The sequence below is a fragment of the Panthera leo genome, chromosome B2 (assembly GCF_018350215.1).
Source record: "Panthera leo isolate Ple1 chromosome B2, P.leo_Ple1_pat1.1, whole genome shotgun sequence".
Taxonomy (NCBI): domain Eukaryota; kingdom Metazoa; phylum Chordata; class Mammalia; order Carnivora; family Felidae; genus Panthera; species Panthera leo.
Window position 1 is genome coordinate 332211 of NC_056683.1, and position 27966 is coordinate 360176.

Below are 27966 nucleotides of genomic sequence, written 5' to 3' on the forward strand. Positions count from 1 at the left end.
TGACAGCTCAGAGCCTGGAGCCTGCTTCTGATTCTGTGACTCCCTCTCTCTCTGCCCCTTTCCTGCTTGCACTGTCTCTCTCTCAAAACAAATAAACATTAAAAAAATTCTAAATCTTCTTAAATTTGTTAACACTTGTTTTGTGTTATCTATAGTGGAATCTATACTGGAGAATGTTCTATGTGCATTTGGGATGAATGCATATTCTTCTGCTATTGGATGGAATGATCTGTATGTGTTTGTTTGCGTGATCTAATGTATAGTTCAAGTCTAGTGTTTCCTTACTGATTTCCTATCTGGATGACTTATCTGTCGCGGCCGGCGTGACAAACACCGAGGTCAGGGTCCTGAGGGTAGGGGAATGCAAGAAAAAAAGAGAGAAGAGAAAGTTTGGGAACAGGAGGGTCCCCTGGGCTGATGGCCCAAGTGACGGCTTTATTGTTGCTGTACACAATCTTTTATAACCAGACTCTTATGGGTTAGGTCATTCTAAGAATAAACAGGTTTCACATAATTGCTGCCCACCAAAACATTTAGTTCTGTGTTTCTTGCATTTTCCAGACAGGTCACAAGACCTTGTTGATAAGATTGCTAGCAAAACACAATTCCCATGTTTGTTTCTATCTGACTCGGGGTAGAAAAAGGGAGGTAGCATTACTGCCAACACCTGCAGACCACAGGCTTCAGGAATTAACTTTCTCAGCCTTGACAAGGCTTTCGTATGCCCTTGAGAGTGGGGGAATGGGAGGGGGAACCACCGGGTTGGCTTGAGTCAACGGGGAACATTCCTCGACCCGGTCTCAGCCTGGCACCGGGGCCCGGCCCCCCAAACTTATCCATTGTTTTCTTTTTTAAAATTTTTAAATGTTTATTTATTTTTGAGAGAGAGAGACAGAGCATGAGTGGGGGAGGGGCAGAGAGAGAACAACACAGGATCGGAAGCAGTCTCCAGGCTCTGAGCTGTCAGCACAGAGCCCAACGTGGGGCTTGAACTCCTGAACTGTGAGATCATGACCTAACCCAAAGTTGGACACTTAACTGAGTCACCCAGGTGCCCCAACTTATTCATTGTTGAAAGTAGGGTAATGAAGTCCCCCACAATATTGTATTGTTGTCTATTTCTCCCTTCAGATCTGTCAATATTTGCTTTACATATTTAGGTGCTCTGATGTTGGGTGCTAGTATATTTATAATTGTTATGTTTTCCTGTTGAATTGACCCTTTCATCATTATATAATGGCCTTCTTTGTCTATTGAGACAGTTTTTGACTTAAAGTCTATTTTGTCTGATGTAGGTGTAGCTACATTTATTTTCTTTTGATTACCATTTTCATGAAATATCTTTCTCATTCCTTTACTTTCAGCTTCTATGCATCTTTAAATCTAAAGTGAGTCTCTTCTATGACCCAGCAATAGCACTGCTAGGAATTTACCCAAGGGATACAGGAGTGCTGATGCATAGGGGCACTTGTACCCCAATGTTTATAGCGGCACTTTCAACAATAGCCAAATTGTGGAAAGAGGCTAAATGTCCATCAACTGATGAATGGATAAAGAAGTTGTGGTTTATATATACAATGGAATACTAATTGGCAATGAGAAAGAATGAAATATGGCCTTTTGTAGCAATGTGGATGGAACTGGAGAGTGTTATGCTAAGTGAGATAAGTCATACAGAGAAAGACAGATACCATATGTTTTCACTCTTATGTGGATCCTGAGAAACTTAACAGAAGGCCATGGGGGAGGGGAAGGGAAAAAAAGAGTTAGAGAGGGAGGGAGCCAAACCATAAGAGACTCTTAAAAACTGACTGTAAACTGAGAGTTGATGGGGGGTGGGAGGGAGGGGAAAGTGGGTGATAGGCATTGAGGAGGGCACCTGTTGGGATGAGCACTGGGTGTTCTATGGAAACCAATTTGACAATAAATTTCATATTAAAAAAATAAAGTGAGTCTCTTGTAGACTATGTAAATGTATAGTATACTCTATTATCTGTTATGTCAAGCTCTCCTCTCCCTCTGTTCTCTTTTGTACAATTCTCTTGAATTTCCTGAGAACAGTACTCTAGGCATATTTTACTATTATTTTGTCCAATTTTAAAGTATCTGACTTGGGATTTTTTTTTGTGTGTTAAATATATGTTAACTTTGGAGAACTTATATTTCTGTTGTATTAAGTGTTCTCCTCAGGAACAGAGTATATCTTTTCATTTGTCCAAATGGGTTTTAATAATTTCACAGTATTTTTTAGATAGGTGTTTCACTTTTCCTTAAATTTTCAATGTTTTCATTTGAAATTTGAATGGTATCCTCCCTCATTTTGCTTCTGACTGGTTCCGAGGAAAAACACAGAGCAATTAGTTTGTATATTTATCTTATATCCAAACATCTGCCAAAGGCACTTAATTCTAGCATTTCCAATAAACCTTTAAGCTTTCTAATTATAAAATCCAGTGAAAAATAATAGTATCAGACTACAATTAAGTTTATATTTTCTCCATATATCATACTGATTATCTTTTTCTTACTGCATTTGTTAAACTTTTATAGCAATATTGGTAATACTGGCAGTAGTTGTAGGCAAGAAGTCCAATTGTAATGGAAATATCTTTTAGCATTTTACCATTGAGATTCACATTTTTAGGTCAATAACATTATCATCATTAAGTAGGCTACTGTCATTGCTATTGTACTTCAAGGTTTTATTGGATAAGTGACCTGTGAATTTTGTCTAATGACAAACATTTTGTCTAATTTTTTGCATCCATTGATATCATATGGCACTCTTCTTTGTTGATGTAATTCTTATGTTGAAAGATTTTTTGATATCCTGAATTCATTTGGTCATGATGCATTCTTTTGATACCCTGCTAGTTTTTTCAATAAAAATTTTATTTTATAAACATTTAACTTCTAAACTTACAAACATTTTATATGTTCACAAGTGAGATTTATGTACATTAAAAAAATCTTGGGGGCCTGGGTGGCTCAGTCGGTTCAGTGTCGCACTTTGGCTCAGGTCATGATCTCATGGTTCATGAGTTTGAGCCCTGCGTTGGGCTCTGTGCTGACAGCTCAGAGCCTGAAACCTGCTTCAGATTCTGTGTCTCCCTTTCTCTCTGCCCCTATCCTGTTGTGTCTCTGTCTCTCTCTCAAATGTAAATAAACATTAAAAAATTAAAATATTCTTTATCAGGTTTGCACATGTAGGTGATATTGACTTTATAGAATCAATTATGGAATTTTCTTTTTCTATGCCTTAAATTAATTTAAATAATTTGAGTCATCTATTTTTAATGCTTAGCTAACTCTGTGAAGCTTTCTGTTATTAGTGCTGTATTATTATTATTATTATTATTATTATTATTGGTGATAGATCTTCATCTTCCCAGTTGAGATTGATTTAACTTTTCCAGGATCCTTGTTCAAATTTTCTAGTTATATTTCACAGAAATTGTACTATTATACAGATTATACAGATATAATAATACAGAAAGTTATCCATCACATCTCTATTTTCAAAATTACTTTTAGAGTTTTACCAAGTGTAATAAAAAATAATAATACAAATAAATCTTTTCTACATATGTGGTTTATGACTTCTTTCTCATTTATGAACTTGTATTTTTTTCACTATTCCATGTTAATCAAATTTATGATTAATATGGTGTTTTTTTTTGATGTTTACTTATTTTTGAGAGACAGAGACATGACACGAGTGGGGGAGGGGCAGAGAGAGAGTTCATGAGTTTGAGCTCTACATCGGGCTCTGTACTGACAGTGTGGAGCCTACTTGGGCTTCTCTCTGTCCTCTCCCTCATTAAAATAAAGAAATAAACTTAAAAAAATAAAGAAAATGAATTGTTAATCTCAAGAAGCTGTGGAAGGTATGGGATAAGACAGTATTTCCAGTTAGGTCCAAGAGACACTGTTGTTAAAAGCTTCTTGGATAGAAGTTGTGTAAGGTGCCATGCATGGGGCCAGGGGACTACTGCTCAGGCAATGGTACTGAGCTCTGGCTTGTGAGATATCCTAGGGACATGGGGCCCTATGGGAATGTGCACTTCTTTTCCAAGTGGAATTACTGATGCAAAGTGGGGTGTATATGTGACCAAAACAGCAATGATGTAAGTTGTCAGGCTTGAGCCTGATAGTAACCCCACCTTGAACTACCCCATAGTCCATTCTGAGAGTTGGCAAGATGTGTTCAGGACCGGGCTTCTCTGGTCCTTCCTGCCCAGTCCCTCCCCGTGCCTTCACAATCCTGCTCTGTGATGGTGCTGACTGCCTCCCTCTGCTTAGACATTCTCTGCATGGTTGGTCTCTCCTTCCCCACCCTGGCTGTGGGGAAAGTGACTGCTGGCCCCAAACAAGGGAACAGGCCATTTTGGAATCCTTTGTGCAGCTCAGATAAAGTTGTAGCTATAGGAGAATCTGCTGTAGCTGTAGTTTAATGGGAGCTAAATATGATGCAGGTAACTATTTGCTATCATACTGTCCCCCATGTACCTGAATGTCCTTGTCCATGGTAATTCTTCTGGCCAACAGTATAGATACCACGTCTCTGACTGCTCATGACCTTTTCACATCTCCCAGGCTGGGCCAAGCTGACCCCAGCACACCAAAGAAGGGAGAAATATATTTTTCTTGCTAATATCACACCCAATTTTGGGGGCCTCATTTTCTGGCCCAGGATAAATCTCTTACTAGGATGATACCCACATCTACTGCCACAAATGATCTTTGCTTCCCACCATGGGATTATAGTCTGGACAATAGAAAGTATTTTGACAAAAATGTTTGTGAAAACCTCTCAGAGTAAGATGATTCAGACTCTCCATGGTAAACTTGACTCCTGTCTGAAGTGATGTTTGCCCATCAACTTCATCATTGGAGCAGACTTGTTGGACGTCAGGGTCATGAAATGACTGTCAGCGGTTGTGAACTTCCTTCAGTTTGGATTATGTACAAATTGTTTTGTTCACGATGATTAGTGTCCCTTAAGTCAACCACGAAAACAGCATGAGAAACATATAGCATATAGGCACTGATGGGAGAGTATAAAATGCCCAAGACATGATGTGTTCCCGAATCCGGACCATGACAACGAGACCCTTTACGTCTGTGCTTTGCGGGGATAGAGGTTGGGAGTCCTGACTGAATTCGGGTTTGTCTGGGTTCACATGCCAGGTTCTCGGGTGTGGAGAACTCTCCTAGGTGTTGAGATTTCAAAATGTGATGACTTTCATGTCCTGAATCGCAATTCTCCACTCATCCCAAATAAACCTGTTTTAGCTGGTAATGTTTAAGGTCAATAACCTTTATGTACCTCATGGGTGTGTACTGCTTATAAAACAGTAGATATATAGGGCAGGCTTTCCGCACAGAGGTTATTGAAAGGCCATATAAACTTTGTGTTACTGAGAATTGGTTCCCTGCTCAGATTGGCTGCTCGCTGCTCAAAAATCAATACTTGGAGATAAGAGATGGTGGGAAAGGAAAGATCTCTTTACTCAGAGGGCCAGCAGCCTGGGAAGATGGTGGACTAATGTCTCAAAGGTCATCTTCCCTGTTCTGGGGAAGCTGGAGACATTAAAGGGGGAGACATGGGGGAAAGGGAGGGGGCTGCATTTGGGAGGAGCAGGTGGCTGGGTGGGTAGTCACGGGTGGACATGACCCTGAACAGACTCTGGCACCCGCTGCAGCTGTTTTCCGGTGCGGTCAGGCCATATCCTCTGTGAAGGTGTGGCCCTTCACTCCCCAAGGCCAGTGGTCTGCAAACCTCAAGGGAAGTAGGTTATTTCTGCTACAGACTGAGGGACGTGGGTCAGCAAGCCAGGGGTGCATAATTTTGAAGCAAGGTCACCCTTTGACAGATTGCAGGACTGTTGTATTTGGACGTTACTTTGTAGCAACATGAGAGATTCCCTCCCTGAAAGCAAGCCCAGCCTTGGCTTTGATCCACACAAAACACTCTTAAGGGTTGTCTCTACTAAAACACAGTTGACTCTTGAACAACACGGGCACTTATATGCAGATTTTTTTTTACTAAACAAAACACAGACCTGTATATGTATTTTTTCTTCCTTATGATTTTAATAGCATTTTCTTACTGTAAGAACACCATATATAATACGTATAACATACAGAATATGTGCTAATAGCGTATGTTGTTGGTGAGGCTTCTGGTCAGCAGTAGGTTATTAGTAACTAAATTTGGGGGGAGTCAAAGTTATATGTGGGTTTTGTGCTCCCTGGGGGGTCAGTGACTCTGACCCCCACATCTGTTCAAGGGTCAGCTGTCTGGGATGATCGGCCTGGAGGTGGCATGGGAGGGAGGACCCCTTTGGGAGCTGTTGGGAACTTGTGGAGGGATGAGTGGAGAACTCAGGGGAACTTCGCGAGTTCTGTGCAACAGCCTGAGCTGCTGTGGGGAGACCATCAGTCCCCGCGGGGATTCCTGGTTTCCGCTCCATGTCTGGTCAAGCCAACAGTTCAGGAGATTCCTCTGGAAAGAAACTAGTGTCTCAGGAGGCTGGTCTTTGGTGTTCATTTAGGGCTGCTCTCCAGGAAATCTGTAATTGGCTCTCAGGGGCTCTCCCCTCAGGCAATTGTCAGCTTTCCAGTGGTAAGACCAGGACTAGGATCTGGCAGAGGCGATGGAGGGGGGAGAGGGCACGACCGGGGAGCTGGTCCTAATCAGAGCCCTTCTTGGCTTCAGCATGAGCTCCAGGAGGGAGAGTGGGAGGGAGAATACCCAGGGCGGGAGGCGCCAGGGTTCCCAGGCCCTCAGCACATCTTAGGCTTCCTTCTCTTCACGGCTTTCCTGTGGGATTGCTATTCAGGTGAGCTCCCTGTTTTTGTAGAATTCTTTGCAGCTTGGTTCACAGATGCTTTTAGAAAGCTAAAGAATTGGTGTTTGCAGTTTTCTCCACTAACCAATAAGACCTTTCCATTAACCCAGAGTCAAAAACTCTTTTTCAAAGGCCTTTGAGGAAATCCCATGGTCTTCCTTCAGAATCGTGTTGTTGCAGCTTCTGTCGTTGGGATCTTAGAACGCAGGTTTTCAGTCTTCCCTGTGCACCCAGCTCATCTCCTTGTCTCCTGGAGGTGGACTGGGGTCTTTACCCCAATTTTGCTCATGATGGAAATTTATCCTCTTTCTTGTGGGATAACTGAGATATGCCCAAAGTCACGCTGTCTTCTTAAAAAAAAAATTAGTATATTTTCTGCTTTATTATGGAGTAAATGCCAAAGAGAATTAAAGAGTTAACAAATTAAAAATTCAAACTAAATTAAAATTTAATTAATTTGTTTTATGTTTATAAAAATAACAAGGTTAGCACACACTGTAAAATATATGAGGATAAATTTTCCTCATTTTCTAAAGATAAACTAAAACTGACAGTTTGCATTTCCATTAATGGTGATAGCTTTAACTGAGGACTCCCGGTTATGACTTGTATCTGTACAGGGTTGAGTCTGTGATTGCGTGTTTTTCAGAGAAACAGTAGATATTTTACACTATATTCATTTCCGTCCCAGTTAGAAAGCAGTCTTGGAGCACGAAATTGAGCTCCTTCCCTACTCAGTGGCTCCTCTCTGCTTCTGAGGGGCTGTGGCCTCTCCTGCAGGTGGCCTTGTGTACAACCCACACTCCTTGGCTTTCCTCTTGCACCTCCAGTCCCCTAACTAACCCCTTGAAAAACAGGGCTGGAACGTGGTGGTCTGAAAAGCCAGTGTTCTCTTATGATATAAAACTCATTTTCACATGAAAGAACTTTATTTATTTATTTTTATTTATTTACTAATTTTTTTTAACATTTATTTATTTTTGAGAGACAGAGAGTGAGCAGGGGAGGGACAGAGAGAGAGGGAGACTACAGGATCTGAAGCAGGCTCCAGGCTCTGAGCTGTCAGCACAGAGCCTGGCATGGGGCTTGAACCCATGAACTGTGGGATCATAACCTGAGCTGCAGTCAGTTGCTTAACTGACTGAGCCACCCAGGCACCCCTGTGAATGAGCTTTTTTTTTTTTAATTTTTATTTATTTTTGAGACAGAGAGAGACAGAGCATGAATGGGGGAGGGGCAGAGAGAGAGGGAGACACAGAATCGGAAGCAGGCTCCAGGCTCTGAGCCATCAGCCCAGAGCCCAACGCAGGGCTCGAACTCATGCTCACGAACCGTGAGATCGTGACCTGAGCTGAAGTCGGACGCTCAACCGACTGAGCCACCCAGGTGCCCTGTGAATGAGCTTTTAAAACATTACTGAGAACAATCTGGTTTGGGAGATAGTATAAGGGTTAAATTGTAGTGTAGGGCTGACCTATACCTTGAGAAATAACAGCTTTGTGTTGACACTGAAGGTTAAGAGATAACAGCCTTGCTTTACTCTTGTAAATTACACTTCATACTCTTGTAAATTAGGCTTCACCAATTAAAGGAACAAAAGTTCAAAGAAAAGTGGCGCCAGAGGCAGGGTCAAGGAGATCAACTGGTTGCGATTTAACAGCAGAAAGTCTAAAATAATCACCCCATCCGGGAACTGTTTCCACCTCATCTGGGAACTATTTCTTTGTTCTGTTCCCAGGTGATAAGACGATGTGGTCGGCTATAAAAACTCTGTACCCCGGCTGTTCGAGGCTGCACTCTGATCAAAAATGTTGGTCCCGATCGGTTGGCCTTGCTTCTCTTTGCAATAAACTTTGCTGTGACTGTCACTGGTGCCCGTAGCATTCTGTTTCAGGAGTCATGTGGATGCAGCAATAGGATACATCCATGTTTCCAGGAACGCTTCCAGCAGATTCTGTGACAACACACACATTTATTTAAATTAGGTGTTCCTCTGGGGATGGAAAGTGGAAATTTTCTTTGGCTCCAGGCTGACTAGCTCCTGTGTCCTGAGTCACAGCACCTTGGCTTCTTTTGAAAATGGCTTATCCCCTGAGTTTCCCTTAATATTCATATCTCACCCTTTGTTTTCACCCTCTAACCACATCCCTGGGTAAGTCAGCATTGTTTAGCATTTGTTCCCTGGCATAATGAAGGTAAGTGGTGCCCCAGGACACTGTAATATGTTTGCTGTCTTCTCATATTGTGGGTGTGGGGGGCTTGATTTTGCCAAGATTGAGGTCTTGATGGTGCCCTAGAGGTTGCCACCCGGGGACATGTGCTCTGAGTGCTGCAGCTGCTGTACCCTCTTGTACTTGCTCCCACCCTCAGCTGCTGTGCTCTCTGACTTGCTCCCGCCCTCAGTCTGCCTTCCCTGAAGTAGCCTCTCCCACATATTTGGAGTGAGGAAAATAATACCTTGTTCCTTTGGACAAAGTCATGAAATAGATTGTAATAGGTACATGTTGGTTTCACAGCAAGATCGTTAACCTTATGTTTGTCCTCAACATGCTAGCCTCCACTACACCTCTCTCTGGTTTCAGCTGGCTCAGTGCCGCCCTAGGAAAGAAGGATTGTGTTTCATTTACGATCTGGAGAGTGAATGAGTGGAATCTGTAGGAATGCAAATCTTGTCACTGTAGGGATAAATGGCTGAGTCAGTATGATCAAGTTCTGGTGCTGATTTCTGGGGTGGTGATAGTGGGGAGCTATTTATTACTGGAGGTCCTGGCCTGCCTCTACTTCTGAGAGACCAGTGTGTAGAAAGAACCCCAGCCTCAGAGTGGGTTTGGGATGTATAAATAATCTAGGGGCTACAGGAGGTCCAGAGGAAGGTCAAATTTGGACCCCAAGGAAGAGCACTGACACGGAGGGTAGGGAATAGACATTAACAGAACCTCTGGGGTTCCTAGGTCCATGGAGCACAAAACCCCCCTAATCACTTCATGTGGGCTTTGGTTGTGGGACAGGCGGTTTTAAACATCAGGGTTTACTGAGCCTTCAACTTTGTTGAGAACTTTGTTGAGTGTGGATATAAATACTAATATCTGTGATAGATGAGCTGGCAGTCTTTGCACACAGGAGAGATTTCCATGGAGGAGAGAGTGCAGATAACAGAGCAATGAATGGTCACCTCAAAGCAGTGCACCTGCTCCCCAGGATGCAGCTGGGATGTGGAATCGCCCTTCCCCCACTCCAGCTGCCTTGGGCCCAGCTTCCTCAGTACCAGCCAGGTGCAGGTGGACCGTGTCACCTCTGTGTTCCCTTCTGCCTACAGGACAAAGCCCCAGCTCTCCTCACAACAGGACAGGACCCCCATGCTCTGGTCTGGGCCCACATCTGCATCCCTACCTTCCACACTCTTTGCCTCAATCCTAACGCTTCTTCAGAAGTGAATTTCTTTTAATTGCCCTTGGTTGCTTTCTCCCTGACACCCTCTTCCCCTCCTCACACTGTGTGCTGTTTCTTGCCTCAGTTTCTACTCTTCATTTTCCTTTTACCTGAAATGCCCTCACTCCACACCTTCCTTTCTCCTTGGCAATCCCATCAGTCCAGGGTTATTTCCACCCAGGAGGGTTTCTTGCATGTTGGATTCATGAGCTCTCTTTTAGCGTATTGCAATTATTTGTTGATGTGTCCGTTTTCTCCACAAGATGGTAAGCTGTTGAGTGTATGGAATGGTTTTATTTGACCTAGAATCTTCAGCACCTGTTGCCTGACCAGCTCTTCCCTGTACTTCAAGACTGAGCCTACAACCACCTTCCCTGGCTGGACTGTCATGCCCCCTCCACTCCCTCTGCATTTGGTCCCTCTGTTCCCACATTTATCACATTTCCCCTATAAAATCTTGAATGACTTGATGAAACCAGGATCTAAAGAAGATTGTTTCGATACACGAGAGGGGACAAGGAGTCCACACAGTTGTAACTGCTAAGATCACACAGAGGTGACTGCTAAGAGAGTCATGAAGAGGCTGTGAAGTTGGTGTGTGGGGAGGAGGGAATGTGTAAGAACTTTCCAAGGAACAACCAGTGGGATTTTACTGACTGGAGGTTGGGAATGGGAGAGGGCATTCAGCTGAAATGGCAATGATATGGTAAGCTTGGGATCAAAGCAGAATTTCACACTACCTGCCCAGTTGGTTGTGGCTGGGAAAGATATGAGGATTTGTGTTTGATCCTGCTGATTTTGAGCTGAGGGTAGGGAGTGTCTCGCAGGCATTTGGAGGGTATTAGTCTGCTGTTCAGGAGGACGACTGTGTGGCTGGCTCTACACATGAGGCTGGTGGATTCATTGTGTCACAGAAACACTGGGTTGAATTAATAGGGTAAATGGTCCTGAAGACTACGCTTGTGTTTGGACGAACTCTCCTGAGCCATGAAGAACATACACAGTTAAGGACGGTCGGGGGAACAGAGTTGCAGGAGGAAGCCGCTATAGGGGGACAGATCAGGATGTGCAAGGGACATTTGTGCGGGAGACTCACCCTCATGTTTTCGCTGTAGCCTTCCTTGTCTTGGAGTTGGTGTTGGAGACAGAGATGCACTAAAATCTCTCCCTTAATCTCTGTCAGGCAGGAACTTGGACGATCCCCATGGAAATGGTTGCTCTAGAAAACCAAACTATCACTGAATTTGTCCTCCTTGGTTTCCATGATGTAGCTGAGCTGCGTCTCGTTTTCTTTGTTGTGCTCACCATTGTCTATGTGTCCATTGTCATGGGGAATGTGCTGATCGTCGCGGCGGTGGTTAGCTCACGGAGGCTCCACACACCCATGTATTTCTTTCTGGCTAACCTGTCCTTCCTGGAGATCCTCTACACCTCCACAGTGGTGCCCAAAATGCTAGAGGGCTTCTTGCAGGAAGCAGCCATCTCTGTGGCTGGTTGCTTGCTGCAGTTCTTTATCTTCGGTTCTCTAGCCACGGCTGAGTGCTTCATGCTGGCTGTCATGGCCTATGATCGCTACCTGGCAATCTGCTATCCACTCCGCTACCCACTCCTGATGGGACCCAGGGGGTGCTTGGGGCTGGTGGTCATAGCTTGGCTCTCTGGCTTCATGGTAGATGGACTGGTTGTGGCCCTAATGGGCCAGCTGAGGTTCTGTGGCCCCAACCACATTGACCACTTTTACTGTGACTTCATGCCCTTGATGGGCCTGGCCTGCTCGGATCCCAGTGTGGCCCAGATGACAACATTCATTCTGTCTGTGGTCTGCCTCACTGTCCCCTTCGGGCTGATTCTGACATCCTATGCCCGGATCGTGGTAACTGTGCTCAAAGTCCCTGCTGGGGCCCAGAGGCGAAAGGTTTTCTCCACCTGCTCCTCCCACCTTGTGGTGGTGTCCACCTTCTATGGAACTCTCATGGTCTTGTACATTGCACCCTCTGCTGTCCGCTCCCAACTTGTCTCCAAGGTCTTCGCCCTGCTCTACACTGTGGTCACCCCTCTTCTCAATCCTGTGATCTACACCCTGAGGAACAAGGAGGTTCATCATGCATTGCGGAGACTTCTGTACGTTAAGCTCACCAAAACACTCAGTTGAGGGAGAATGGTGGTGAGGATTTTATTTGGACTTTGCATGTCTCCATTGGGGTGTCCTTCAGGACTGGTTGGGGAGGAAGAACTTTGTTCTATTTTGACCTTTCTCTCTGTAAAACATTCTGTAGTTACTCTAAAAATGAGCACCAATTTCAAGTGTTAGCTTAAAATTTACATTTATCTTTTATTATTCTTTTTAAAATAGGCTATGAATATTTGATATAGAAAGTAGATACACAGAAACAGAAACAGAAAGCAAAAATATTGGCTACTTGTAATAGGTGTGTACGTGTGTGTGTGTGCATGTGTGTATACACACACATATGTATAAAACAACTTGGATTGTGAAACTGCAATCTGGTTTTTCACTAGACACTATGTCTTAAACATCTTTCTTTTCAACGAGTATGTAGTTATTCATTCTTCTGGGCTTTTAGGATGGTTAAACATGGCTTGTTTAATCTTCGCTTATGGGATTTTTTAGTTGTATGCAATTCTTTCACCATGCAAACATAGTTTACATCCAGATTTTCCTATAATAAATCCTTAGGACTTAAACTGCCCAGTCTAAGGGTATACAATATTTTTTAACATTTAAAGGTGAATGCATTTGCTTTTTTTTAAGTTTTTTTATTGTAGAAAATTTTAAACATATATGAAAGTAGTGAGAAAATTCTAATAACCCCATGTAGCCATCATCCAGCTTCATTATCTACATTTGTCAACCCTATTTCAATGACTCCTTTTTGGAGTCAATGGCTCCTTTTTTTCTGCAGGATTTTCAAGCGACTTTCAGTTGTGTGCATTGTGTAAGTACATATTCCACATACAAATATTCTGTGTGCTCTTTGATAAAGGCATTTTTAAATTGTTTTAACTTCAATTACATATAGTTACCATACCATGTAATCACCTGTTTCCCCCATCCCACCACCCACCTCCTTTCTGGTGACCATCAGTTTGTTTTCTGTAGTTGAGCATCTGTTTCGTGGTTTGCCTCTCTCTTTTTCCTGGTGCTCATTTGTTTTGTTTCTTAAATTCCACATATGGGTGAAATCATAGGGTATTTGTCTTTCTCTGACTGACTTATTTTGCTTAGCATTACACTCTCTAGTTTCATCCTTGTCATTACAAATGGAAAAATGTCATACTTTTTATGGTGGAGTAATATTCCATTGTGTATGTATACCACATCTTCTTTATCCATTAATCAGTTGATGGACACTTGGGCTGCTTCCATAATTTGGCTATTATAAACAATGCTGCAATAAAAATAGGGGTGTATGTATTCTTTGAATTAGTGTTTTCACATTCTTTTGGTAAATACGTAGTAGTGCAATTGCTGGGTCATAGGGTAGTTCTATTTTTAACTTTTTGAGGAACCTCCATACTGTTTCCCACAGTGGCTTTGCCAGTTTGCATTCCTGCCAGTAGTGTAAGAGAGTTCCCCTTTCTCCACGTATGCACCAACATCTGTTGTTTCCTGAGTTGTTCATTTTAGCCATTCTGACAGGCGTGAATTGGTATCTCATTGTGGTTCTGATTTGTATTTCTCTGATGATGGGTGATAGCAGTAACTCTTCTTTAAATGTTTGGTAGAATTCCTCTGTGAAGCTATCTGGTACTGGACTTTTGTTTGTTAGGAGTTTTAAAAATACTGATTCAATTTCCTTACTAGTAATTGATCTGTTCAAATTTTCTATTTCTTCTTTTCAGTTTTGGTAGTTTATATGTTTCTAGGAATTTAGCTATTTTTTTTTCTGGGTTTTCCGATTTGTTGGCATATAATTTTTCATAATACAATCTTACAATTGTTTGTATTTCTGTGGTGATGGTTGTTAATTTCCTCTCATTTGTGATTTTACTTATTTAAGTCCCTTCTCTTTTTTCCTTGATGAGTGTAGCTAGAGGCTTATCAATTTTGCTATTTTTTCAGTGAACCAACTCCTGGTTTTATTGATCTGTTCTATTGTTTTTTTCAGGGCCTATACCATTTATTTCTGCTCTAATCTTTATTATTTCCTTCCTTCTGCAGGTTTTGGGTTTTGTCTTATTTTGTTTTATTTATTTATTTATTTATTTATTTATTTATTTATTCAACATTTATTTATTTTTGAGACAGAGCATGAATGAGGGAGGGTCAGAGAGAGAGGGAGACACAGAATCTGAAGCAGGCTCCAGGCTCCAGGCTGTCAGCACAGAGCCCAACGCGGGGCTCAAACTCATGGACCATGAGATCATGACCTAAGCAGAAGCTGGACGCTCAACTGACTGAGCCACCCAGGCGCCCCTATCTATCATCTATCTATCTATCTATCTATCTATCTATCTATCTATCTATCTTCTATCTATCTATCTATCTATCTATCTATCTATGTATTTATTTCTCCTTTAAGTGTAAGATGAGGTTGTTTATTTGAACTTTTTCTTGCTTCTTGAGGTAGACCTGTGTTGGTCTAAACTTCCCTCTTAGCCACTTTTTGCTGCATCCCAAAAGTTTTGGAGCATTGTGTTTTCATTTCTATTTGTTTCCATGTACTTTTGATTTCTTCTTTGATTTCTTGGTTGACCCATTCACTGTTTAGTAACATGTTATTTGGCCTCAATGTATTCATGGTCTTTCCAGAATTTTTCTTGCGGTTGATTTCTAGTTTCAGAGTGTTGTGATCAGAAAAGATGCATAGTATGACTGATCTTTTTGAATTTGTTGAGACTTCTCTTGTGGCCTAATATGTGATCTGTTCTAGAGAGTGTTCATTTCATGTGCATGTGGTAAGAATGTATATTCTGCTGTGTTACAATGGAATGTTTCGAATAAATTTGTTAAATCCATCTGGTCTAGTATGTCTTTCAAAGCCATTGTTCTCATATTGATTTTCCATTTGGATAATCTGTCCATTGATGTGTTAAAGTCCCCTACTATTACTGTATTACTATCGACTATTTCCTTTATGCTTGTTATTAATTGTATGTGTTTGAGTGCCCTCATGTTGGGTCCATAAATATTTATAATTATTTTATCTTCTTGTTGGATTGTAATAATCCAATTATTATTATGTATTATCCTTCTTTGTCTCTTGTTACAGTCTTTGGTTTAAAGTCTGTTTTTTTCTGGCATAAGTATTGCTACCCCAGCTTTCTTTTGAGACCCATTTGGATGATAAATGTTTCCCCATCCCCTCACTTTCAATCTTCAGGTGTGTTTAATTCTGAAATGCATCTCTTGTAGGAAGCATATAGATAAGTTAAAAAAAATCAATTCTGTTAACTTACGTCCTTTGATTGGTGTGTTTAGTTCATTTACATTCAAAGTAATTATTGATAGATGTCTATTTATTGCCATTTTGTTCCTTGTTTTGTGGTTGTTTCTATAGTTTTTCTCTGGCCTTTTCTTCTCTTGCTCTCTTGCATGGTTTACTGGTTTTCTTTAGTGATATTCTTGAATTCTTTTCTGTTTATTCTTTGCTTATCTTTAAGTGCCTTTTGATTTGTCATTACTATTAGGTTTGTATATAACATCTTCTGCATATAATAGTCTGTATTAAACTGATGGTTGCTTAAGTTTGAATGCATTCTTTACTCCACCCCACCCCCATTTTAGGTATATGGTGTCATATGTTAACATCCTTTTATTTTGTGAATGTTTTGACTGATTTTTATAGATATATTTATTTTTCATACTCTCATTTATGATGTTTCCACTCAGAGATTCCTCTTTAATATTTCTTGCAGGGCTGGTTTAGTGGTCACAAGCTTCTTTTGTTTTTGTTTGTCTGAGAAAGTTTTTATCTCTCCTTCCATATCTGAATGATAGCCTTGCTTGATAGAGTATATTTGGCTGCAGATTTTTTCCATTCAGCACTTTGAATATGTCATGCTAATCCATTCTGGTTTGCAGAATTTCTGCTGAAAAATCCTCTGATAACCTTATGGGATTTCCTTTGTATATAACTGATTTCTTTTCTCCTGCTGCTTTTAAAATTCTCTCTTTTAACTACTTTTTGCCATTTTAATTACTGTGTGTCTTGGCATGGACATCGTTGGGTCAGTTTTTTGGATCTGGATTTCTGTTTCTTACCCCCAGAAGGAAGTTTTAAGCTATTATTTCTTAAAAATTTTTTTCTGCCCCCTTTTCTTTTCTTCTTCTGGGATCCTTATAATATTGATGTTATTATGCTTGATGGAGTCACTGAGTTCCCTAAGTCTATTTGCATAATTTTTTTCTCTCTTTTGCTTGATTACTATCCATTACTCTGTCTTCCAGATCATTAATTCATTCCTCTGCTTCATCTAGGCTGTTATTTATTCCCTCAAGAGTATTTTTATTTCATTTATTGTGTTTTTCACCTCTGTTTTTTTTTATCTCCTTGTTAAGGGACTCACTGATGTCCTCAGCTTCTTTCTCAAGTCCAATGAGTATCTTTATGATAATTACTTAAATTTTATATCAGGCATATTACTTAAGTCTGTTTTGCTCTTGTTGAGGTCTCAATAATTCATTTTTATTTTTATTTCCCTTGCCTCCAGAGACATGTCTAGTAAGAAGTTGCTGTGGCTGAGGCTACAGAGGTACTGCCTGTTTTCTCCCATAGGATTTTGATGGTTTCCTGTCTTACATATGTCTTTCATCCATTTATTTTTTGTGTATGGTGTAAGAAAGTGGTGCAGTTTCATTCTTTTGCATGTCGCTGTCCAGTTCTCCCAGCACCATTTCTGAAAGAGATTGTTTTGTTTTTGTTTTTTCCATTGGATATTCTTTTCTTCTTTCTCAAGGTTAGTTGGCCATATATTTGTTGGTCCATTTCTGGGTTCTTTATCCTATTCCATTGATCTGTGTGTCTATTTTTTGCCAATATCATACTATCTTGATGATTACAGCTTTGTAATAGAGTTTGAAGTCTGGAATTGTGATGTCTCCAGCTTTTGTTTTCTTTTTCAACATTATTTTGTCTATTAGGGGTCTTTTGTGTCCCCATAAAAATTTTAGATTGTTTGTTCTAGCTCTGTGAAGAATGCTGGTGTTGTTTTGATAGGGCTTGCATTGAATGTGTAGATTGCTTTGGGTAGCAGCAACATTTTAACAATATTTGTTCTTCCAATCCATGAGCATGGCATGTTTTTCCGTGTCTTCTTCAATTTTGTTCATGAACTTTCTATAGTTTTCAGCATACACATCTTTTACCTCCTTAGGTTTATTCCTAGGCATCTTATAGTTTTTAGTGCAATTATAAATGGGATCAATTCTCTGATATGTCTTTCTGCTGCTTCATTGTATAGAAATGCAACTGATCTCTGTACATTGATTTTATATCCTGTGACTTTGCTGAATTCATGTATCAGTTCTAGCAGTTCTTTTGTAGAGTCTTTGGGTTTTCCAGGTAGAGTATCAGGTTATTTGTGAAGAGTGAAAGTTTGACTTCTTCCTTGCTGATTTGTATGCCTTTTACTTCTTTTTGTTGCCTGATTGCTGAGGGTAGGACTTCCAGTACTATGTTGCACAACACTGGTGAGAGTGGACATCCCTGTCATGTTCCTGATCTTAGGGGGGAAGTTCTCAGTTTTTCCCCATTGAGGATGATATTAGCTGTGGGTCTTTCATATACTACTTCTATGATCTTGAGGCATGTTCCTTCTATCCCTACTTTCTTGAGGGTTTTTATCAAGAAAGACTCTGTATTTTGTCAAATGCTTTTTCTGCATCTATTGAAAGGATCATATGGTTCCTATCCCTTCTTTTATTAATATGGTGTATCATGTTGATTGATTTGCAAATCTTCAACCAGCCCTGCAGCCCAGAAACGAATCCCACTTGATCGTGGTGAATAGTTCTTTTTTTTTTTTTTTTTTTTTTTTTCAGATTCTCTCTTTTATTTATTTATTTATTTTATTTATTTATTTTTTTAATATATGAAATTTACTGTCAAATTGGTTTCCATACAACACCCAGTGCTCATCCCAAAAGGTGCCCTCCTCAATACCCATCACCCACCCTGCCCTCCCTCCCACCCTGCCCTCCCTCCCACCCCCCATCAACCCTCAGTTTGTTCTCAGTTTTTAACAGTCTCTAATGCTTTGGCTCTCTCCCACTCTAACCTCTTTTTTTTTTTTTTTTTTTCCTTCCCCTCCCCCATGGGTTTCTGTTATGTTTCTCAGGATCCACATAAGAGTGAAACCATATGGTATCTGTCTTTCTCTGTATGGCTTATTTCACTTAGCATCACACTCTCCAGTTCCATCCATGTTGCTACAAAAGGCCATATTTCATTTTTTCTCATTGCCACGTAGTATTCCATTGTGTATCGTGGTGAATAGTTCTTTTAATGTACTGTTGGATTCGATTTGATAATATCTTGTTGAGAATTTGTGCATCCATGTTCATCAAAAATTGGCCTGTATTTCTCCTTTTAGCGAGGTCTTTGTCTGGTTTAGGAATCAAGGTAATGCTGGTTTCATAGAATAAATTTGGAAGCTTTCCTTCCATTTCTATTCTTTGGAACAGTTTGAGGAGAATAGGTATTAACTCTTCATTAAATGTCTAGAAGCATTCCCCTGGGAAACCATCTGGCCCAGGACTTTTACTTATGGGGATACTTTTAAAAACCGAGTCGATTTTGGGGCACATGGGTGGCTCAGTAGGTTGAGCATCCGACTTCGGCTCAGGTCATGATCTCGCAGTTTGTGGGTTCAAGCCCCGCATCAGGCTCTGTGCTGACAGCTCAGAGACTGGAGCCTGCTTCAGATCTTGTGTCTCCCTCCCTCTCTTCCCCTCCCCTGCTTGCACTCTCTCTTGCCTATTCTCTCTCTCAAAAATAAATGAATGTTAAAAAAATAAAAATAAAAAAAACTAAGTTAATTTTTTTTTTGCTTGTTATGGGCCTGTTCAAATTTTCTATTTTTTCCTGTTTGATTTTTGGTACTGTGTTAGTGCCTGGATGTTTGTCCATTTCTTCCAGATTGTCCAGTTTGTTGGCGTATAATTTTTCATGGTATTCTCTTATAATTGTATTTCTGTGGTGTTGGTTGTGATCTCTCCTCTTTTATTCATGATTTTATTTATTTGGGTCCTCTCTCTTTTCTTTTTAAGAAGTCTGGCTAGGGGGTTATCAATTTTGTTTATTCTTTCAAAAAAAACAGCTCTTAGGGACGCCTGGGTGGCTCAGTCATTTAAGCATCCAACTTTGGCTCAGCTCATGATCTCACTGTCTGTGAGTTCAAGCCCCGTGTTGGGCTCTGTGCTGATGGCTCATAGCCTGGAGCCTGCTTCAGATTCCGTGTCTTCCTCTTTCTCTCTCTGCCCCTCCCCTGCTTGCACTCTCTCTCTGTCTCTCTCTCAAAAGTAAATAAACATGAAAAAACAAACAAATAAACAAAAAACCAGCTCTTCGATTCATTGATCTGTTCTATTGTTTTTTTTTTTTTTTTTTGGATTCTATACCATTTATTTCCACTGTAGTCTTTAGTATTTCCCTTATTCTGCTGGCTTTGGGCTTTATTTGCTGCTCCTTTTCTAGCTCCTTTAGGTGCAAGATTAGGTTGTGTATTTGGGGCCTTTCTTGCTCCTTTGGATAGGACTGAATGTGTTTTTTTAATTTTTTTTTAATGTATATTAATTTTTGAGAGAGAGAGAGAGCCAGAGCATGAGAAGTGGAGTGGCGGAAAGAGAGAGAGAGGGAGATGCAGAATCAGAGGCTGGCTCCAGGTCCCGAGCTGTCAGCCCGACATGGGGCTCGAACTCACAAACTGCGAGATCATGACCTGAGCTGAAGTCAGATGCTTGACCAACTGAATCACTCAGGCACCCGAGGCCTGAATGTTTTTTAAAATGTCTTTATGGGTGAGGCTGAGAAGATGGTAGATTGTCAGGATTCTAAACTCATCTCAATGCACAGATACAATGAGATAACACTCACATCAGCTTAAATATCCCAGAAAAAGACCCAATGACTGGCAGAACAAACTCCACAACCAAGGGTAGAGAAGAGGCCACAAGGAAGAAGGTTGGAAAGGCAGAGATGCAATTTGAGACCTAAAAGGACTGTGGCCATCTGTGGACCAGAAGAAACCAAGAGCACGGTGAAGGTCAAAAAACAGATGATCCCACTGGGGACCTGCACAGGGAAGATGAACCCCCAAAACATTTGGCTTTGAAAGCCAGAGGAGTCAAATTTCATGAGGTCTCACAAACAGCCTGGACTTACAGCCTGGAATTCTTAAAATCAGCCTGCCTGTCTCTGGGAGAGCCCTGAAGGCATTAGGAAGCAGAGTCTGAGCCCTTAAAGCTACAGCACAACAAAGAGCTCTAGCAGATATAGCATAGAGCCGGTAGTTTGAAAAACACCAGGAGAGACAGGAGGATTTACTCATCACAGAGCATGTTTGGAGAGATATGGATCTCAAAAAGACTCCTCCAGGAACAAAGGAACTGGCCAGTGTTATTTCCCTCCCCCACACCCATGCATAAGTACGTGGCCACTTGTGGGAACCAACACTGCCTCCACACTTGCTTCCTAACTTGCTGGCACCAAGCCCCACCCCCACGTGCTTCCCGATCCAGCCTTTCCAGTCACACTTGCCTCAGTCCCAGAACTGCAGGCTCCTCCCCCAGAACACCAAAGCGAACCTCACAAGCACTTTATCTCCTGACCTTCACCTTGTGTGGGGCCTCAGTCTTGGTTGCTGTGGCGGGGGACGCACTGTGGCAACAGAAGCCCGAGGTGCACCTTATTAAAAATGAGGGACCCACTCATATGCCCATTGCAGATCCCCTTAAGTTGGCCATCCTGGCAGTGGCGTCCACAGATGTCAATTAGCAAGCACACCACCAATGTGTACCTGTTAATACCCACCCACACCTGGCAGGGACCAAACACTACCCACATAGGAAAAAAGGCCACTGCAGATAACTGAACTGAAGGGGAAAGCAGAAAACACGACAGAGACACTCCCTGAAGTGCCAGGTCCTGGGCAAAGAGGACACAGCACTGCAGGGCATTTCAAGACCTTTTCTTCATAAGGCCATTACCGTCAAGAACAAGAGACATAACTGCCTTCTCTAACACACAGAGACAGACACAGGTAGAGTTAGAAAAGGTGAGGCGCGAGAGAAATATGTCTCAAAAGTAACAGGACCAAACCACAGCAAGAGAACAAACCGAGGGTTATGGAGGGTGGTGGGTGGGGGCGGGCCAAAAGGGTGACAGGTATTAGGAGGGCACTTGTTAGGATGAGCACTGGGTGTCATATGTAAGTGATGAATCACCGGCTTCTACTTCTGAAGCCAAGACTACACTGTTGTTAACTAGAATATAAATTAACAAAAACAGACACACTGACAGTGCCATTATGACACTTACACTATGATCAGAATCTCCTCAATGTCATTTAATACACAAGCCATGTTCAATTTTTCCAGTTGTCTTTCAGTAAATTCTTAGACTTAGGATTTGAGAAAGGTTCTTACAATGTATCTTGTTTTATGTTTCTTATTCCCTTATTTCATAGCACCCCCCCCCTTTTATCATGTCATTGACCTACTGGAGAAATCTGATTATCTGTCCTATACGTGTTCCATATTCTAAATTAGACTTACTGCTTATTTATAGTCTTAACTTCTATTCCTATATCCTATATAGACTCGTTTTGATTGGTCTCCACCTGTTGAGTGATACATTCAGCTAGGAATGGCTGGGGCACTCTCCTGGGCCCTCATTGACATTTCCCTGTTGGGAGTCAATGTTGTGGCTAGACCACCTGTTATGATTGTTATTATAATTGCAAGACACACTCCAGCAACAACCATCAGGGAGCTTTGAAAAGGCAAGATTTATCACTCAGTCCTGTGGGTACACAGTACTGCTGAGGCCACACAGGGCTTGGGGAAAGGGAGAGAGCACAGGCGCCTGGGGCTCTGCCTGTGTTGGGATCGGGGGAGGAGTGTCTAGGGTATTGGGCATTTACTCTTCTTTGCTGAATTTAAAACATAAGAGCAGTAATTAAAGCACGGGAAGGGAAAAGCAGGGTCACTCAAGTGACCAGCTGTTTATGTCACCAGGGTTCTCTCAAAGGGGAACTGCATGGGTCACTCGAGTGACCAGCTGTCTATGTCACCAGGGTTCTCTCAAAGGAGAACTGCATGGGTCACTCGAGTGATCAGCTATTTGTGTCACCAGGGCTCTCTCAAAGGGGAACTGCATGGGTCACTCGAGTGACCAGCTGTCTATGTTACCAGGGCTCTCTCAAAGGGGAACTGCATGGGTGGGGCGCTCTGCTCCTTATGTAGTTATGTATTTGGCGATATGTTTATTCCAGGTGACTAACTTTGAAATGGATGTCTCAGCAACAAAAAGCTTAATGTCAGGCACCTACATTACAATAAAAAAAAACCTGTTAGCACTTAAACTACAAAACTGATACTGAGATAGAAGCTTGATTAGATCTTTGATAACTTTGAGGCAGAATATCTCAAAGTTGCTGTTTTATTTCTGTTATAGCATCTCATGAGACAGTGCTTGTCCTACTTTTAGTGATGCTATTTATATTATTGACCAGTGGGGTCAGGTGGTGTCAGTCTGTTCCTTGTATTATTCAATTTCCAATCATCTTTAACCATATTATATTAGTTTATTTGTTATGTTATATTATAATTTTATTTTTTAATGTTTTTATTTATTTTTGAGAGAGACAGAGAGAGAGTGAGCAAACAGGGGAGGGGCAGAGAGAGAGGGAGACACAGAATCTGAAGCAGGCTCCAGGCTCCAAGCTGTCAGCACAGAGCCCGATGCAGGGTTTGAACTGCAAACTGCAAGATCATGACCTGAGCCGAAGTTGGATGCTCAACCGAATGTTACCCGGGCTCCCCTCACCTAATAATTTTACAATCCATTCATGATGTATGCCTAAAATTATTTAATTCTTTAAGCATAATTCCCTTTGGAAAATTATGATTAATTAACACATAGTGTTATATTAGTTTCAGGTGTACAATAATGATCGAACAATTCTATAAATGACTCAGTGCTCATCAGGATGAGTATACTCTTTTTTTTTTAAATTTTATTTTGGGAGGATAAGTGTACTCTTAATCATTTTCACCAATTTCCACCATCTCCTACCCACATCCCCTCTGTCAACTACCAGCTCATTTTCTGTACCTAAGAGTCTGTTTTTTGTCTTTTCTTCTCTTTGTTTGTTCATTTGTTTGGCTTCTTAAATTATACAAATAAAAAAATAATATGGTATTTGTCTTTATCTGACTTATTTCATTTAGCATTATATCCTCCAGGTCTATTCACATAGTCACAAATGGCAGGATTTCCTTTTTTTCTCACGACTGAAAAATATTCCATATATAAACCCAAATGTATGTCTGTGTCTACCTAGGGCAGATAACTGGATGCATCAGTTTGAAGTTCTTGAGATAAACAGGAACCAAGCTTGAGAAACTGGACCCAACAAACCTCATCTGTACCTTGACCCAATGTAGGTGAAAAGACATAGACTCTGACTAATACTGCAACGGGATGAGATTTTAGTATTATTTGGAGGGAGAATAAGTGTGATTTGTATGTGGGGACAATGTTAATTATTAGAGTTGGACTAGAGTGGATTAAAGATGTCCACAAAATTTTTTTGATGTTCTTTCCCATGAAAGGTAGGGATTTCTTCTCTATAAAGTTTGTTAGGCCTGTGACCATTTTGTCCAAGAGAGAATAGTACAGGTGATGTCAATACTGGTTCTTGGGTTTGTTGGAGAGATGACTGGCAGCTTTTGCCGTGGTCTGTTGGCCCCCACGTAGAGTGTCAAGCCCGAGGCCTCCATGCTGCAAAAGCACAGAACAGCCACTTGGAGAGAGCGGACCAAGGGAGACCCAGACAGAGACTTTGCCAGCTCTCAGCTCTTCCACGCGAGGATGCTCACGTCAGCTCAGCCACGGCACAAACATGATCGAGGAGAACCAGCCCTTCCCTGCCGTGTTCTTGCCAATTCCTGAGCCTCAGAAGAATGCAACTTCCTGGCATAGGTGTCTTCAGCTTCTGTGTTTGGGGATGCTAGTGTGTTATGCAGCAGTAGCCAACCAGATAATGACGTGTTCTTCTCTGGTTCATGGCCTGCGTGGAGCTTGGATTTTGTAAACAATTCTGATCAACAGAAATGAGGGGCTGAGACAGTTCAGGGAAGAAATGTCTTCTCCACAGACACATTTTATTTTTTTTTATAAACAAAAGTAGAATTGGGGGACCAAAAACAGTGGATGAGATCAAACCACATTGTTTGTGTTCACAAAAGTGGATGCAGAGAATTTGAACAGTCAGTCCCTGAGCTCATAAAGGCCTGTCACAGTCTTCACCTGCATCTATAAATAGTCATAAATGCTTCTCCCACCATCCCTCATGCACAGAAACCACCCCCGGGATTTAGAAAATAGGGAACACAGTGCCTCCCAACATTAGCTCCAGAAATGTCTCAGCAATTATGATTTAGTTGCTTTCCTTACATTTGGGTTTGGTGACAAGTAAGGAAAACAAGACAACATTTTGATAAATTCTGCACATTTCATCAGTATTATGTCACATTGCATCATAACAGTCACTGGAAATTATCATAGAAATAGTAAAACCAAACAAAAAATAGGAAGTATTTTGAAACTCAACATTTTCCATGACCAAACACTGAGGGAAAAATTACCTATTAATTAGCTAGAGAGGGACTCTGAGATTTTAATTTCATTCTGTCCCCCACTTTCAACAAGATTTAACAGGACTCTTTTACCATTCATCCGGTTGACTTTAAAAAAATCTCTGGAGATAGAGGATCCACAGCACTTAGATAAACCATTGGCTATTTTATCCCTGTCAATTAGTGCTTAAATCATTTGTTTTAATCATTTATTTGCCTCCAGCTTAGGGAAAAAATAAATCATAACGTAATGGTTAAAAATTCCTCTTAACTCATTCTCATATATGAATTACCATTTCTTATCCTATTAAATGTTCAAATTCAATTCCTCAAAATATAACAGTATAAGAATTTTATTGCTCACCTTAGAATACATTAACTTAGAAGAAGCACACAGATAAACAGCCCTAAGTAGTATTCATGTACCCAATATGTGAGTGATATAGGCATATTTCTATCCCTGATGTCATTAGAGAATCCATAAGAATACATAAAAAATCAGTTTTATGAAGTGATATCCTGAACAAAAACCGAACATTAGGATTCTATGGCTGATGTCCCATGGGTTCAGGTTTCCATTTTGCTACCTAAGAATGCATTATTTAACACAATCTGGACTTTCTCATTTATCTTTTCTTCAGACTACACCTGTTACACATATTGTACATGATCTGAGAAGCAGTCTAACCTCACACACCAACTTCATCATCGCCTATTGCTTCCTGTCTTAGAAGTGTGCTCTAGATGTGTTCAGGTCGCCCCTCCTACTGAAGACACTACTCAAGGCAGCCTTCACGTCCTTGTTCCTCAGTGTATAGATCAGTGGGTTCAGCATAGGAGTGACCACAGTGTACATGATGGCAGCGACCTGGTCCTGGTCCATGGAGCTGCCTGAGGTAGGAGATATGTAAGTGAAGATAACAGGAGCATAGAGAAGAATGACCACCATGAAGTGAGAGGCACACGTGGACAGTGCTTTGCGGAGCGCACTACAGGAGTGGGTCTTGGAGAAAAGAGAGATGATTATGGAGAAGTAGGAGAGAAGTGTTAGGAAGAAGGGGCCCATGGCAATGGTCCCGGTAACCGTGTTGAGAAGCCACTGGTTGAGCTCCGTGTTCCCACAGGCCAACTCCAGCAAAGGCTTGACATCACAGAAGAAGTGATGGATCTGATGAGAACCACAGAAGTTCAAGCGAGAGGTCATCATGGAGTGCAACAGGGCATGGAAAAAACCAATGGTCCAGACTGTGACAGCCATCTGGGTACAGAGCTGGTAATTCATGATGACAGAGTAATGCAGTGGCCTGCAGATGGCCACAAAGCGGTCAAAGGCCATCACGGCCAACAGCATGGCCTCCGTGCTGCCCAGGAAGTGGAAGAAGTGAAGCTGGCTTATGCATCCCAAGAAGGAAATTGCCTTGTGTGTAGAGAAGAAGTTCTCCAGCATCTTTGGCAGTGTCACCGTGGAGTAGCAGATATCTAGACACGACAGATTTCCCAGGAAGAAATACATGGGTAGATGGAGTCTTGGATCAGAGACGACAACCAGGACGACTGCTCCATTGCCAACCACACTGACCACGTAAATTGCAAGGAAAACCACGAAGAGATAAGGCTGCAGTGCTTGGATGTCTGTGACTCCCAGGAGGAGAAATGCAGTGACTGAGGTTTGATTCAGCATCGCTTAAGAGAAAGGATGAATTACTCTATGGAGCGTACCCCTGTTGAGAATCAGAGACTTTGCAGCTGAGGATTTTCCTGTCTACACAATGGGTACTTTGAGGGAGGGCATTGTTGTTTTACACAGTTCCCACATCAGACCTTTTATAGGATTTGCCTCATTAGACTATTAGATATTAAGGTGAACTGTTGGTTATGGGCCGTTGGTCCACCATTTTTCCCCCTCATTTGATTTGTCATTAATATGTTTCTTTCTCCCAGAGACTCAGAGCATGTAGCCAACCTACCATCTTCTCTGGCTGTGCACATCTACCTTCTGATACAAGTGTCCTCTCATCTCCTTAATAAACTCTAATGGGGGTTCTAATGAACTCTAATTAACTACTTGCCCAGACTGCTATATCCAGACATTGTAAGAAAGCACCTGAAGGATTTTTAATTAAGAAAAATAGACAAGGAAAGAATGACACCAATGCAAGGAGGTCTGAATTAATATCCAGATGTGGGATTGCCTCTTATAAAAAGGCAAATCTTGGAGAACCTGAGTGGCTCAGTTGGTTGGGGTCCGACTTTGGCTCAGGTCATGATCTCATGGCTTGTTAGTTCAAGTCCCATGTGGGGCTCTGTCTACCACTCAGAGCCTGGAGCTTGCTTCAGATTCTGTGTCTTCCTCTCTCTCTACCCCTCCCCCACTCTCACTGTGTCTCTCTGTGTCTCAAAAATAAATACACATTAAAAAAATTTTTAAAAAGGCACATCTTTCTAAGTTTGGGGGAAATCCCTAGAGGAGCATAGAAAGATTTGATGTGAGAGGAATTGGAGTGGGTTAATGAGAGACCACTTCTCCATAGCCTGTGGGATTCTAGGCCATAGAGATGGAGGAATTTAGAGAATATACCCAATCTGTGCTGGGCCTCTGTGAAAGGCTGGCTCCATGCAGGTCAGAGTAGTTTGCTTTGATGACCATGTGTGTTCTGCACAGTGTTAATCCTACCTCTCCTGTGTAAGATATATATGATATGGCAAATATCATTTTGAGTTCTCTGACTCATCAAACTAAATTGTATCAAAAATCCATTTAGGGAAGAGACCTCTGTCTAATATTTAAGGAAAATTTCCAATCAGACTTGTTCTTATTCAGTGATTTATTTCACTGCAGTTTTAACGCTGAGAAATTAC

The 27966-nt window shown here is 41.5% G+C and overlaps 3 protein-coding genes across 3 annotated transcripts in view; 2 read left to right on the forward strand and 1 right to left on the reverse strand.

The window, feature by feature from the left end:
* The window catches only part of LOC122219326 (olfactory receptor 2H2-like), a 254348-nt gene that overhangs the window by 30070 nt on the left and 196312 nt on the right, over positions 1-27966 (forward strand). The window lies entirely within an intron of this gene.
* LOC122219279 (olfactory receptor 11A1) lies at positions 11488-12435 on the forward strand. The gene has a single exon (XM_042937459.1). The coding sequence runs from the start codon at positions 11488-11490 to the stop codon at positions 12433-12435; it is 948 nt and encodes a 315-aa protein (XP_042793393.1).
* LOC122219322 (olfactory receptor 12D2-like) lies at positions 25417-27050 on the reverse strand. Its single transcript, XM_042937493.1, has one exon. The coding sequence runs from the start codon at positions 26786-26788 to the stop codon at positions 25835-25837; it is 954 nt and encodes a 317-aa protein (XP_042793427.1). The 5' UTR covers positions 26789-27050; the 3' UTR covers positions 25417-25834.

Coding starts and splice junctions, on each gene's coding strand:
- LOC122219279 (XM_042937459.1), top strand. CDS start 11,488: ATGGAAATGGTTGCTCTAGAAAACCAAACTATCACTGAATTTGTCCTC.
- LOC122219322 (XM_042937493.1), bottom strand. CDS start 26,788: ATGCTGAATCAAACCTCAGTCACTGCATTTCTCCTCCTGGGAGTCACA.